The sequence below is a fragment of the Triturus cristatus genome, chromosome 5_2, assembly GCF_964204655.1.
Source record: "Triturus cristatus chromosome 5_2, aTriCri1.1, whole genome shotgun sequence".
Classification (NCBI taxonomy): Eukaryota; Metazoa; Chordata; class Amphibia; order Caudata; family Salamandridae; genus Triturus; species Triturus cristatus.
In genome coordinates this window covers 25,565,085-25,580,899 of record NC_140588.1, presented here as the reverse complement: position 1 = coordinate 25,580,899, position 15,815 = coordinate 25,565,085, and the positions used below count along the sequence as shown (strand labels likewise).

Below are 15,815 nucleotides of genomic sequence, written 5' to 3'. Positions count from 1 at the left end.
ATTCTTGGTTAGAGGATTCCTCTTCAGGGAACTAAGAAAATATCCACACTATAGCATTTCTAAAAATGGCACAAACAAAAGGTTTGCTATGGTGAAATCATGATCTCAGCTTTCAGGAAAAGAATTCTATTTAAAAAAAACCCAAAAAAACCCACATTTTACCATAGTTTAGTTTCTTAAAGTGGAAGTCAATTTTTGTTGTGGTTTTTATCTTCTTGCAGTTTGTTGTAGAAACAGGTGCGATACAAATGGATGAACTCTGAAAGCTATACATTTCTGAAAAGCAGTCAAAATTTCGATTTCAGCAAGGGATTCGCCTTGTGTAGATGGTTGTATGACTTTACGACGCATTCCGTTGTAACGCATGCCTTTACCATGCTTGCGTTACAACGCGAATGCCATCACCACGCATATCCTTTACCACGAAAATTCCTTTTGCACACATACTTTTACAACGGTTTTCGTTGTTAAACTATGCATGTAAATGGCATTTTCATGTTAAAGGATTTTCACCCTAAAAATATACCTCTTAAATTTACCCCTCCACGAAACCACCCCCTCATCCCTCCTTACCTTTTCTCTCCTTGATCTTCCGTGGTGACGCTGTACATCGTTAAGAGGAAGCGGAAGTGTTTTTCCGTTTCCTCTTATGACGCCGATTGCCTCCACGTCTTTTTCGGAAACCGGTGTCTTTTTTTTGGGGGGGGTGTCCCCCCAAGCCCCCTTTTTTTATCCCACGCATTTTTTTGTTGTTTTTTTTTTTACTTTAGCACACATGCCTTTACTACGCATTTCGTAGTAAAGGTATGCGTGGTAAAGGCTTTTCGTTGTAACCACGCATGCGTTGTAATGCATGCGTGGTTATGGTAATGCGTGGAAACGACTGCGTTGCAGTGGCCGTTTCCCGTGTAGATCACTCACGGTTTTCCAAAGGAAACTAATTGTTGAAATAAAAAAATAAAAACAATTAGGAAAAAAAATTGAACCATGTGACAACTTTTTCGTCTATAAAGGTTTGCCACGATGGCCGATTTATACAGTAATATACCATAAACTTCATTAAATCTTTCTGGTCACAGGGATATAATGTTTGTTGGTTGTCCAAAACCAGTGATACTCAGAGCCAAAAACTGAGATACAGCTTGGAATGATTTTTCATTGTGTACAGACTATGCACCAATTCAAATCTAAGGGTATGAAGGAAATGCATGCATTTTTTTAAATGCACCCAAGATTCTGACTTTAGGAATAGTGGTTACTTGTATAACTCTTGGGTTACCCATACTATTATGATTCAAATGGCATTTCACAAATTATGTTCTTTCTTGCACATTGGCTTACATTCAGAGACCAAAAATCAAAGAAATCAATTGAAAATAACTTGGGTATTCCCAAACTTCTCCCAATAATACAGTACCCCAAATAAACATGAGGAAAATGTGTGATTTTAGTCAAAGTTTGGGATTTGCAGGGCATTCTGGAGGACTGCTGAGGGCGTTTATGGACAGGGGTAAGGCCTAATGCTTGGGGGTCCGCCCCTTTTATTTTTAAACAATTTTCCCTGATGTCTAGAAGGCTCATTGCCCATCCTGGCTGCTGGTTCTAGCAGTGGGTTGTACTTTTTACTTGCTTGAATTAAAAATAACCTAGTTCAGCCCATTAAAATAAACTCGGGTAGAATAATTATCCTACTTCGTTTAGGTGGGGAGGCAAAAATATCTGGCCCTCACACATTTCACTGCTGTGAAGACTAAGAAAAAGGGCATACTAAACACATTGGTCATAGTTTATCTCCTGCCAATATGCACGTATCGAAAACAGAGCTCTCACGCCTACTTGACACAGTTTATTTTCTTTAGCATGTATCAAAAAGTGCTCAGTATTGGAGCGACCCACTGAAATAGGTCACACTGAAATTCACAAATACTTAGATGGGACAGTTCTAAAGCACCCTACATGACAATGTTTGAAACAAAGTCAACAGCAGGTTCGCCCTCCCCCCAACGATCTTGATAAAAGTACTTACTTAAAATTTCATCTATGTTTCCACTCTCAAGGTTTACTATTTCACTTCTTGTTGCAGTAAAAACCAAAGTTGCCTGCAAAATATAATAGTTCTAATTTTATATTTCCAAATGCAAGCATAACAAGAAGACTAAGAATAAAAAAAAAATAATAATAATTATAGGTGTTATAATATATATTCAATTAGTAAACAGCACAGAACATACATTAAAAAAGCTGTGGTCAACAACAATTTGCAAATCGTAATTCAGTCTCAAATATTTGTAGAATCTAGGCCATTCAGGCTTTCAGCATGCAAGTACACACTCAACAACTTCATTGGAAGACCTGAAACTGCTTTAAAAACTAAGCATTCAAATCTTTAAGGCCAGAGCACTTGTGTTTTCAGACCAAGGGCTCACTTACCAACAATAAGACAATTGTGCTCCCCTCATTGAGGACCCCGGCCTGCGGCTCAGGCCCATAAGTGCTTCGAAGGGCATTTCAGCAGGGCATTTTAAGTATTATAGGCCCCATCTGCAGCTAGTCAATGGATTGGTAAATGGGCTACTGAACAATCAGTATAGTAAGGGAGGGCTTGCCATAAAAAATGTGATGAAATATGGAAGCCTAGGGAACAGGGTTGACAAAGCTTATTTTTTCCAAGACCATGATATATACCAGAGTGAAAAAGAGAGAAGTAGCTAGCTTCCGGCACATCACACAAAAGTACCATTTAGTTACCTTCTTTGATACAGTGTTTGTCTGAAATTTAACCCATCAGGTGCTGAGCACCCAACCCCCACTGACCCCAGAGATGAGCTCTTCTAAGGTTTTGCCTCGAGTGCGCTTGTTTGGTCTCTGCGAGATTTTCTTTTCTTTAACATACAGCGGGCTTACAGTTCACCCAAAGGTTAGCTTAATCATCACTCATTTCCTTTGTTCCTGTTTGTCATGGCATTCGGGTGGCATGTCCTCTTCTTGCATCAGGCCCTACTCTGGAGCATAGACCAAGTACTTGTGTCCATCCACTGTTCCTGTTTGTGGAGCTACTTTTTTCTTTTTGTTAAAGCACTCTGTATGAGTGCTGATGTTTTCATTCGGTCTCCCATATCCCTGTCAATGTGGCATGGACTTCCTCTCCATGTTGCTTCTTTTCCCTCACACCCACCACCCTTTATTTTTCACCACTGAACTCTACGCCACTGCACTCAGCACCACTCTACACCACCCTGTATTCTGCACTACTCTATGCCACTGCACTCCATGCCACTGCACTGTACTCTGCACCACTCTATTCCACTTCTCTACCCCAGTGCACCACATACCACTTTATCTAAAATACATTTGCAAAGCCTATAGCTCTTGCATAGGCGAAACCTATTGGCTTTGCCAATACTGGTTAGGTTGGTTAGCCCCGACCTTTGCTCCCTGTAGGGTGTGCAGGGTCTCTGAAGGACAAGAATCACCAAGCTTTTAATTCTTCTGGTTTTTTTTAAAAAAGCAAGCTTTCTCTTGGTGCATCAGGAGAAGGGAATCCAGTGATAAAGGATACTGCTAATATGGGAGCTGCACCCCTGCTCCACAACAGCTCTGATATGGACAACCTGAGGATATGACTTTGAGAGCAAGCATCTGCTTCCAATGTCGCCTGCTCCCCTTTCAAAGTGACGTGTATTATCATGTTAATGCAATAAGACATTTGCAAGCCCTTTGGTCAAATATTGGCAGGTGATACCTGATGGCTTGAAAAAAAGGTGTTGGGTGCGTTCAAGGCTTTAAGTCAGCAAGTCCTACCTACATGACATCTGCAACCCACAGCCATAAAAAAGCAGTGTATAGAAACACTTTAACATGAGAAATTATTAATTATTTTGACATAAATTAAAAGGTCAACAGGTAACATGCGTACCCTTTAAAAATGTACACACGGGAGGTATGCTTCAAAAGCACAAGAGGCTTTTGAGCAGCATTGCATGCCCAATTAAATGCATTAGACACCGATATAGAAGAATTGGAGAAGACTAATTTACACTCAGCCAGTTTTTAATTTGTAAAATAATGAGTGCCAGTGACCAAAACACTGCTCAGAATGCGCAGCCGGCGATATGAAATGTCTGTGCTCCGTATACCAAAACTGCGTTGTCCTGAATCCATCTTTTGCCCCTTTAGTTCACTACCAGACACTCCCTGCCTCTTTATCTCACTTTTGCAGGTCCCTGCTTTCTCCTTTGGTGGTGTTTTTTCTGTTGTGCCATTCCTATTTTTTTTTGCCTTTTGAGTTTTTCAGGTTGAGCCTGGGCAGCACGTGCTGCTCTGCGAGTCATGCTGTATTCAGTTATGGATTTTATGCTATGCCTATTTTCCACCCATCCTTTCAATTGACTACTGTTACTGTCCTTTCTAAATGGTTACTTTTGATATGAATTGGCTTAGTATTCTCTCCTTAGAACCGCCTTGTCTAGATTAGTAGCCTCACATGAGGATTGTCCCTTTTACTTGTGTTGTTACTCGATACGTTTTATTTAGTCAGTGAGCACTATTTTCTTGAATGATTTCACCTGTCCCTCCTACAACGCAGCACACCGCCTGCTTTAATATTTTTATTAGTAATGGCGGCCGCGTCATATTTACAAAATGCGCGACTAACCCAACTTGCACCTTTTCATCTACATTTTCTTTCTTTGCCAGCGCGATCCGCTTCACCTATAATGGCTGTGCTCCTTTCTTTATTTTCTTTGCCACCGCAGTTCGCTTTAACTATAGCAGTCGCCACCTTTTCTTTTTATCGGAGTACTAGCTAATGGCAGCCACACGCCTGGTGTGGGGAGGTGTACATTTTGCACATAAAGGCCTGCAGCCGCCATTGGCTAGTACTCCGTACTATGCAGGGAAGTCATTGAGCTGTGGATGTTTTTTGAAGGTACGGCCCCTTGTAGGAGATTAACATGGTGCTCCTCCTGAAAATTTGTGCTACTTTCAACATGTTCAACTAGTGCAGACTTCAGGGGGGGGCGCTAGAGGGCGCCAGACCGACATGGCCGCACGTCCGTGAGGCTCTCGCCAGCCGGGCGCTTTGAATCTCCATCAGTCCATCCTACGTCTAAGGGACACGACCCTGACCAGCTCTACTTGACGGGCAGCGGACGCCGGACCGGTTTACCGAATTTGAGACCATTCTGGCAGGTGGTTCGCCAGCAACGCCCGTTGAACTCCCCGGCGGCCGCTGAGGCTGATCGACTGATGCGAGGAGGCCGGCTGCTGTGCACACGCTACAGCGGGGTTCTGGCGGGCGCGCTAGGCCGCAGAACGCGGCCGAGGCTGAGGGCGGATACCGCCGTCGAAGGCTCCCGCAGTGACTCCCCCCCTGCCCATCGCCGACCTCCACAACACACCGGTAAGGCGAGAGCGAGCCGAGGCTTGGCTGGGGGCGCGGACTGTGGTGCTGCCATCGTGGGCCTGGGCGTGACCCGTGGGGCTGGCGAGGAGTACCCCACTTAGCTCTGGACAGCCCTGGGTGCGGCGGGGGGTGCGTTATCTTTGCTGTTGGTGCACCCCCCCCCACGGAGAGCACACGAGGACTCCGCTACTTGTTTTTTTTTGGCCCTCTGCGATACTGTACGAGCAGAGGGCGCCTGATTGGGACTGCCCCCGGGGCTCGAGGCCCCTCTCCTGGCACGATCTACTGCCCCTGGCGCATGGTGGCTGTCTGAGGGCCCTCCGATTTACCAGCTTCGTGGGCGGGTTGCAGTCGGCGGTGACCGGAGTGCGCCCCGGGTCTCTCAGTGCTGTACACATACAGGCCCTAACTGTACTGGCGGGGCTGCTCCGTGTTGGGGATCAAACTCCGAGGTTAAGAGGCCGACCGCCACAATGGGGAAGACTGATGCCAAACACGCCAAACAGTCCCGGCTCCCCTTTGAGGCTCCGACCAAAAAATCCCACGCCCCTCCGTCGGGAGACGGCGATTCTGCGGGAGACGGCACAGACGAGGTGGATTGGAAAGCACTCCTTTTGAACATGCAGACCAGCCTCACCTCCATTGACGCCAAGATCGATGGTATGTCGCGCCGCCTGGACTCCGTGGTACACAGACTGGACCAGCACGAGGAGCGGTTTAAGGAAGCGGAACAGCGGGTCTCCGAGTTGGAAGATGGCGCAACGGCCACCACGTCCAAGGTATCTCAGATGGAGCGATTGCTGAAGGTAATCGCTGAAAAAAATGAGGATTTAGAGGTGAGATCGCGCCGCAACAACGTACGCCTTATTGGTCTGGCAGAGACTACCGCTGTGGGCAAGATGGAACCTTTTATCGAGAAACTTATCTCCGACCTTTTCGGCGCGGCCGCCTTCTCTCCTCAGCTGGTGGTGGAACGGGCTCACCGCACTTTGGGCCCTCGCCCCATACCCGGAGCGCCCCCAAGGCCTATAGTCATCCGTTTTTTGAATTATAGGGATCGGGACACCCTTCTACGACTTGCCAGAGAAAAACAACCTGTCCTCTTCGAAAATACCACGCTCTCCTTCTTTCCAGACTTTACACAATCTGTGCAAGAGGCGCGTCGCAAGTTTGGACAGGTCAAGAAACGACTGCTCCACCATGGACTTCAATACTCCATGTTATACCCGGCCCGGCTACAGGTTGTCCATCATGGCAAGCCCCACATATTTCAGGATCCTGCCCAAGTTGAACTGTTTCTGAAAGACCACAAAAGATCTACTGGACTGGCCCACTCCCCCTCGGGGAGTGCGAGATCCCGAACACCCACTTCTGCCCTCGACTGACTGGGGGATCTCCAGCTGCCGTTAAGCTCCATTGATGATACTCTTTATGCTGTACACTTGTTTTGCCTCTGCCTTTTTGCTTTTCTTCTGTGAAGTTAAATTGCTGCTCCACACGTAGCTGTGCTCTCGCCGTTATGGTGGAGCTCCCACCTATCAGTCTTATTGATGGTTCCTTGACGATGAGTTAACTTGATTGCGCCCTGGCACCAACCTCCCCCTCCCGTGTTTCTCCACTGGATCTTGGCTCCAGGGGGTAGCGGGTGAGATATCGGGGGAGTGGGATGGCGGGTCTGGACCCCTGGTGTCCCCCACTTGGGTGCTCCCTACTGAGTGAATGACAAGACATTGTGGGTTTGTGCGGGGTGGGGAAGATGCCCGGCATGATTGGGATGTTGGAGTGGGTGGGTGGGTGGGTTCTCAGGGGTTTGTCTTAAGTTTGTTGTTGTTTTTTAGCATGAGCATTACACGCATATTTGTTGATGTAGCACAGTGTGCCACCCTTAATAGAGGGCTCCATGTTTGGGACAGCCGCCGGGTGGATGTATTAACCTGGGGTTCCCGTGTTCTAGGACCTAGCGCACGCTACACACGCTGAGCCAGGTGGGGGAGGGCTGCTCACAGCTCTTTCTTGGAATGTACGGGGATTAGGAGACCCGAGGAAGAGCCGGCGAATCTTGGGTGCTTTGGATAGACTTCATGTTCAGGTGGTCTTCCTACAGGAGACACATATGGACCCTCTCCGTAGAGGATCATTTGCTGCTAGATGGGCTGCGCACTCGATTTTCGCGTCATACTCCTCCTATGCAAGGGGCACTGCTATTCTCTTAAAACGAGGGGTTCCTTATGTTCCCCTGGGTACAGCCAAGGATACAGAGGGCCGATAGTGTGTGGCGTGGGGCAGGATAGGCATTGAGACTATCACCCTGGCCTGCTCTTATGGTCCTAATTGTGATGACCCACGCAGCTTCATTGCTCTTTGGAACAAGATCCGTGAAGTGGGCTCCACGCACCTCATCTGGGGAGGTGACTTCAACGCTGTTTTAGACCCTGCCATGGATGGATCCAACCCCTCTGCTTGCCACTATGATAACACACACAAATACCTGAGAGACATCTGCGACACTCAGGATGTCGTGGATACCTGGCGCCACTTACACCCGACCTCCTTGGAGGGCACGCACTGGAATACTGCTTATGCCACATGGGCCAGACTAGATTACATTATGGTAAATAGGGCACTGGCCCCCTCCCTGGTCACTGTGCACCACGTAGGCCGCACATTTTCCGACCATTCTCCAGTGCTCGCCAAGTTCCGCTTACCAGACATAATGGGTAGATCCCCGACGTGGCGACTCCAGCCCCATATCTTACTCGATGAACTGTTCAGGTCCGACCTAGGTCAGAAACTAGAAGACTTCCTTTCCCGTAACAAGGGATCGGTAGACCGCGTGGCCACCCTATGGGAAGCACTGAAGGTCACGATTCGCGGTGTCTGCATCTCTAAGAGCTCCGGGGTGTTGAGGGCCCTACGCGCTACACTGCATAATTTGGAATCCACACTACATACCCTGGAAACTGGCCCAGACTTTGCCGTCAACACAGATGCGCAGGCGAAGTACCGTACGGCGCTGTCGGAATACACTACTACTGCTGACAGGGAGGCACGCTTCCGGGGCAAATACTTTAAGGCCCGAGCATACGGGGAGGGTGAGCGTCCCGGTAGATCCCTTGCAAGCTCGGTCCGTCCACTGCATGGCTCCAACTTTGTGTTGGAGCTTCAGGGGGAAGAGGGGGTTCCCATACGCGACACACAGTCGCTCCTAGCGGCCTTCACTACACACTATTCTACACTTTACTCCAGCGCGCCAGCTCTGGTGGAGGACATGGACGACTACTTAAGAGAACTCACCCTAGGCTGGCTCTCAGATCGTCAGCGTGAGTTCTTGGCGGAACCCATAGGCCTAGACGAGATCAGAGATGCAATCAATCAGATGGCACCTGGAAAGGCCCCCAGTCTGGACGGTTTGCCCATGGATTTCTACAAGACCTACATAGACATCTTAGCTCCGGTACTCCGAGAAGTTTTTCTGGAGGCGCACGAGTCTGGTACGCTCCCCCCATCAATGCAAGAAGCGCTGATCACCTCCCTGCTGAAACCGGGCAAACCACCTTGTTCCTGCGACTCATACCGCCCCCTCTCTTTAATTAACTGTGATGCAAAAATTCTGGCCAAGGCCCTAGCCAACCGTCTACAGCTGTTACTGGGCGGTCTGGTGCTGTCCGATCAGGCTAGGTTCGTTCCTGGCAGAGCCACTTCCAATAATCTCCGGACGCTTTTCTCCATTATACACAATGTAGACCCTGATTTGCCACTGGTGGCGGTTTTTTTGGACGCCACCAAAGCCTTTGACTCCCTGGAATGGGACTATCTGCACTGTATCCTGCGTAATATGGGATTCCCACTGGGTTTCACACGCTGGATCGATATCCTATATGACCGGCCGATTGCTAGGGTGCGGATAAATGGGCGGATATCGGAGGCTTTCGCGGTCTCACGGGGCACCCGTCAGGGATGCCCCCTATCCCCATTACTGTTCGCGGTGGCGATGGAGCCGCTGGCTGCCCGGCTCCGACAACATCACCGAGACAAGGCGCTGCGTTGTCTCCAGAGAGAGGTGCTAATCTCCCTATATGCGGATGACATCACCCTATACATCCGGGATCCCGCCACTAACCTACATCCCATCCTTCGGGAGTTTATTCGCTTCGCGGGCCTGTCTGGCGTTCATATTAACTGGGGCAAGTCCACCGTCTTTCCCCTCACCGCGGCTGCTCAGCCGTTCCGGCTGGAATACCCCTTGCGCTGGGAGGAGGATGAGGTCAGAGGCCGGTCCTTTTAGAAACTCCTGCGCTCTGAGCTTATTCGACTGGTCTGGGGAGGAAAGAGGCCACGTCTCAGTTGGGAGACATTGACTCGTCCTTTCGTGCATGGGGGATTAGACCTGCCTAACTTTGAGCTGTACTATTATAGCGCACAAGCCCACTTCGTTCATCACTGGATCCACCCCACTCCCTTCCTGCCACAGACAACTGTGGAGCATTGGCTGGCGGACCCTATTCCACTGAATGGAGCGATATTCAGCGCGCCAGAGACACGAACGACATACCACACCACTATTTCCAGTTCCATTCTAGCGTGGCGATATATAGCGAAACTCACCCACACGACACTGCTCTATTCCCCGCTGCTTCCCCTGGCCTATCACCCCCTGCTGCCCCTCTTACAAGAACAATTGTTCAAAAACTTTATGGCCAAATTCCATATCAAGACATGGGGGATCTTTACCATGATGGCCTCTTCCGCTCCCTCACACATTTATCCGCGGACAGTGCCCCAACCTCCATGGACACATTCCTTTATATCAGGCTTCGTAGTGGTATCCGAGCGCTGACGGGGGACTTCCCTAGCGAACCATCCATTTTAGAGCCCCTCCATCAGCTACTTAAGGCTGTCACTCCTTCACACGCAGTCTCCACCCTATACCACTCATTACGCACTTCACCAGATTCCCTGCCTTGTAGAGCACAGGCCAAATGGGAGGAGGAACTGGGTCAGCCCATAGAGGACGAGCTCTGGAGCTATTGCTGCCTGCAAACCGAACAGATCTCCTCCAGCAGTAGGTTTAGGGTGATTCACTATAAATTCCTAAATCGGCTATATTGTACTCCGGCGCACATGCACAGGGTGGGCCTTCGGGGAGAGGATCTCTGTTGGCGCTGCCGTGCTCCCGCGGCAGACTTCCTTCATATGGCTTGGGGATGCCGTGAATTAGCCACTTACTGGCAGCATGTATATTCCGGCATTTCCGAAATGATTGACGTCCCTCTTGTACCCTCAACGACGCAGGCGCTATTGGGCTATACCAAAACTATTAAGAGGCCTGTTCGTAGATTTGTCACAATCGCCCTTCTCATGGCTAAGAGACTCGTAGCCTGTAGATGGGGGAGGGGTAGAGCTCCTAAGTTTAAGGATTGGATCAAATACATGGTTCACTGTCAGGACAACGTACTTCTATATGCAGAGCTCCTCCCTTCCGCATCCAGGCCGATTGACATTTGGGGTCCCCTTCAGACGTATCTGCTGTCACACCCGCAGCCATAACTCCTTTTTCCACCCTATCATCATTGGCCTTTCATGCAATACAATCAAAGGCTGCGCCCCAGCTGAGGAGGCGGAACTTGTTGCGATGTCACTGAGCAGCGAGACCCTGGTCCCCCTCTACCTCTCTTATTCTCCTGCATGGTTGGATCTCATGGTACTGCTATGTTGCGCTATGTGTTGGGGGGGCGGTGGAGGTGACATTGCACAGTACTGAAGGGCGCCTCTACACTTCCGGTACATACTACTGTGACATGATTACTGACTGCGCGGTAGATATGACCTGTTCTTCGAGTTTACGTCCTACTATCAATGTCTCGTATGCCGCAGCCGGCCCCTAGGGGGTTGTAGGCAGGCAGCTGTGTTCAACCTTAAAATCCACCTTCCTATCAAGCCGCCGGCCATTCGATGGTTGTAGGCATGGGGCTGTGTACTGTGTAATCATGCTGAATAAAGATTTTGAGAAAAAAAAAAAGGTTCTGAAGGAAATTATCTGGAGAGCTTTGGAAATGCTAGCTTTATGTGTACCATTGAAATGCGAAATGTCTTAACCAGCAGCATTCATTTAAATGAGCTGTTTTGTTTTTTTGAAAGTGCCAAATGCCATGCTTTCACTTTAATTGTGGCTGTGCACCTTTCTTTAGATGCCGTATTCAGCTAACAAACAAGAGCCGCATCTAAAGAAAGGGGTCCGGCCGCCATTAAAGTGAAAGAATGGCATGGGGCGCTTTTACAAAAAATGTTGTGAAGTTCACAAACTTTTTTTGTGAAAGCGCCCTTTGCTGCACTTTCATTTTAATGGCTGTTGCGCCCCTTTCTTTATTTTACTTTTTTTTTTTTATATAGGACATCAGATACAGAAAACAAACAAATCAGTGTGACAGTCACAATAAAAAAAAAAGAAAAGACAAGCCCATATCCGAGGCCAACATTTTTCCCCCTGGTTATTTAACCCACCCACCCCTCCACCCACGGTGGATCCCTACATAAGAAAGAGAAAACCAAAAACTTATAAAACAGCGACTAACACCGACATAACAAACTAGGGGTACATCCAATCATATTGACAATTAATCCTTGTTCAACCATTTAGTTAAAGAGTCCCATATCTTTTCGCCTTTGGCTCTTGCCCTACTCCCCCTTCTTCTAAATACAGATATCTCCCAATTTAATATAAATAATAGTTTACTGAGCCAAACATGTATCGAGGGAGGGTTTGGGTCAAGCCAAACCGTGGCCAGACAGAGCCGAAAAACTGCCATTGCTATGTACACCATTTTCCGATCTGCTTCCTCCATTTCTTGATTGGAAATCCCTAACATAATAACCTGTGGGTTCAGTAATACGACATATCCCAATATAGATTACAAACGCTGTTCAATTTTAACCACCAGTTGAGAAAGACTGGAACAGGTGGCAAACATATGAGTGCTATCTGCAGCCAACAAACCGCACCGGGGCAATGTATCCCCGAAGTCCAGTTCCCCCCCCCAATCGGTGGATACGCGTCAGAGTAATATATTAATTACACCAAGTCTTAAAGCATTGTACCTGCAGATTGATGGAGATACATGTAGTTCGGCTGAACAGAAGGGAGTCTTCACACTCACCTTGCCCCGCCTGTAGGCTAGTTTGCATTCTCTCGAAGTGCTTGGCCAAATCATCCTACATCTTCTCATTAATAAATTTATATAAAGTAGATGTTTTGGCTTGGCCGCCAAAAATTAGATCTAATAAAGGGATTTGGTCTCGATTATTGAGTCTTTTGGCGAGGAAACCCCTTATCTGTAAATATTTAAAAAAATATTATTCTCAATCCCGAATTTTTCTTTGATAGCCCCAAAAGTAAGCATTTCAGCATTCAGTACAAAATCTCCTATGCACTGAATGCCTTTCTCGACCCAATTCCTAAAATAGACATCTTGAAATATTGTCAGGAGTAGGGCATTATTAAATAAAGGAGAATATAAATGAACCCGTCCAATCCCAAACACGCAAAACAAGTCCTCTTGCTTCTACCCCATAAATAAGGTGATAGATTGAGATCTCGGAGCATCCCAAATTCGCCCCATTTAGCAACTCCCCCATCTGTTTCAGCATAGTTACCCAGTAATAGATTTGAAAATTAGAGACAGACCAACCGCCGCTGTCTCTAGGTAGAGTCATATTTCTAAGAGCCCTTCTAGGGCGCTGCCCAGTCCACAGGAACCATGAAACAAGCTGATCTAGCTTTGTAAACCAAACTTTATGTATATCTAACGGGATTGCTCTGAAGCAGTATAACATTTTGGGCAAGAAGATCATTTTTAAAACGTTATTTCTCCCGACTAATGTTAAATGTAAATTATTCATTCTACGGGGATCAGAGTTAGTTTTCTGGAGTAATGGCTTATGGTTAATATCCACAATATTTTCGTGTTTGGAACTTATTTCTATACCTAGGTGTCTGGCACTTGAAACTATCCGATGATCAACTAATGAGACCTTGTCATTAACAACAATTTGAGTCTTGCTATCATTCAGATGATATCCCGATATCTTGCCAAATTGTGATGTTAAAGTAATTATTTCTTCTAACGCCTGATGGGGAGCAACTGTTGTAATAGCTAGGTCTTCTGCATACCCCAACATTTTTACGTCTCCCCCTCTACCACAGATAGGTTGTATTAATTGATTCTCATGAATCTTCCCAATTAGAGAACCAATATAGAAGGCAAATAATAAGGGAGAGCACGGACATCCTTGTCTTGTTCCACGCATTATCTTGATCTCCCCAGACTGGGCCCCCATCAGAGCAATTTTAGCAACTGGATCTTTATACATAATTTGAATTGCTTTTAAAAACCAATCCCCAATCCCATAATGCTTCAATGAAGCCCATAAAAAAGGCCAGGAGACCCTATCGAATGCCTTTTCAGCATTTAAAAGATTAAGGCCATAGGGTCTCCTGTAACCTTGGTGTAGTCAAACAATGTTATTACCTGTTGTATGTGATCTATAGTTTCACGACCAGGGACAAAACCGTGCTGCTGCGGAGATACCATCTTTTTTATGACTAAGGCCAATCAATTTGCAAAAATCTTAGAATAAATCTTAATATTACTGTTTATTAATGTGATAGGCCGATATGCCCCCGGGTCGCCACTTTTCCTTTTTTTTAAAATACGACTATCTTAGCATTCCGCCATGACGCTGGGGGTGTATCTCCACTCTGAACTATGCGAAACATGCCCAGCATTATAGATGCCAACTGTGTCCGAAAGATCTTAAAAATTTGCCTGGAAGAAGATCAGGGCCAACTGCTTTACCTGTTGGTAATGAGTCTAGTGCCCGGGTTATTTCTCCCAGACTGATCGGGGCATCCAGAGTTTCCCTGTCTGTAGGAGATAATGCATCTACTCTGACCTCTTCAAGATATCTCTTAATTTCCCCTTGTATTCTGTAATTATCACTTATATCTTCAGAATACAGCTTCTGATAACATTTCTGAAACACCGAAAGAATTTCCCCTGGGTCAGTTACTAAACCTAGGTCTGAATCTGTAATGCCTGTAATCAGATTTTTTGCTTCTTTTTCTCTAATCCGCAACGCTAGCATATAGCCCACCCTTTCATTGCTCTCAGAGTTTAGACCGCCAAGCCAGATATCTGCCCGCGGATTTAGCAAATGAAATCTCCGTTATAGCAGATTTGGCAATTAAGATCCCAGTTTGAGCCAATTCGGCATCCCCTCCCTCTGATAGAGCCTTCACCAAGTGATTCTCAGTTTTGGCCAGTGTATCATACAGTTCCTTGATCCTATTCCTCTCTTTTTTCTGCAACCCCCATCCAAACTGTGTGGTTTCGCCCCTAATCCCAGCTTTCATAGTATCCCAAACATGTTGAATGCCCGTACTTCCCCTGTTATCATTGAGAAACCTGATGATCCACATATCCATATGTTCTATATAGGAAGTGTCACTTAATAGTGCCCTGTTGAAAGTCCAACTAGTTGCTTGTTTCTGCCTTTTAATGTTCACTTCCAATACCAGAGGGTTATGGTCGGACATTACCCTGGGAAATTTTGTAATTTTGCTGCCTTGCACCAAACAGTGAGAAATAAAAAAATAATCCAACCTTGCGTGTGACCTATGCAGAGCCGAAAAATAGGTAAACCCTGGATCATTCCCTTCAGCTTGTGCCCACATGTCTACCAACCCATGGAGCTCTTTCAGTTGACTGAGATCTAAAAACATTCGGTTTCCGCCCTTGATACACTATTTCTGGATAACTGGATATCGCACAACCCAGATTGATATTGAAGTCCCCACAGAGTATGATCGGGGAAGGCCAACCCACCAGTTCTAAACCCAGCCAATTATACATTTCAGGGTCGTCTAGTACCGGTCCGTAAATAGAGCATAATGTAAACATACTGCTATCAATAGTACATTGCATGATTGCCCACCTGCCATATTTATCAGAGATGGAGCGCGTAAAATTTGCCATACCCAGACGTGCAAATATAGCCACACCTTTTGTCTTAACCTCCCGTTTGGTCCACAAAATCAGTTGAAACCCGTCCAGCTCCATAATTTTATTCCTGCTGGTTTCTTAGCGAGTTTCTTGGAGGCAGATGATATCTGCCCTCAAGATTCGAATGTCTTCCCTTATCCTACGTCGTTTGGCTGGGTCATTAAGTCCACAAATATTAACAGAAGCTATCCTAACACACCCCATTGTATATAGTGAACAGAACCAAGTACACTAGAACGCTGAGCATCATAAAGAAAAATAGCATACCCCAGCAAATCTATACTTTTACCCCCAGAGATTCCATCTGTCCCTAGTAGGATCCACCTCCCCAACCCCCCCTATCCCCACCCACA

The 15,815-nt window shown here is 46.8% G+C and overlaps 1 protein-coding gene across 1 annotated transcript in view; it reads right to left on the bottom strand.

The window, feature by feature from the left end:
* Window positions 1-15,815, bottom strand: part of ERP44 (endoplasmic reticulum protein 44) — a 557,683-nt gene that overhangs the window by 443,420 nt on the left and 98,448 nt on the right. Inside the window, exon 2 of the mRNA XM_085606779.1 lies at window positions 2,027-2,099. Within this exon, the coding sequence (XP_085462905.1) occupies window positions 2,027-2,099 (73 nt within the window). The remainder of the gene's footprint in view (window positions 1-2,026; window positions 2,100-15,815) is intronic.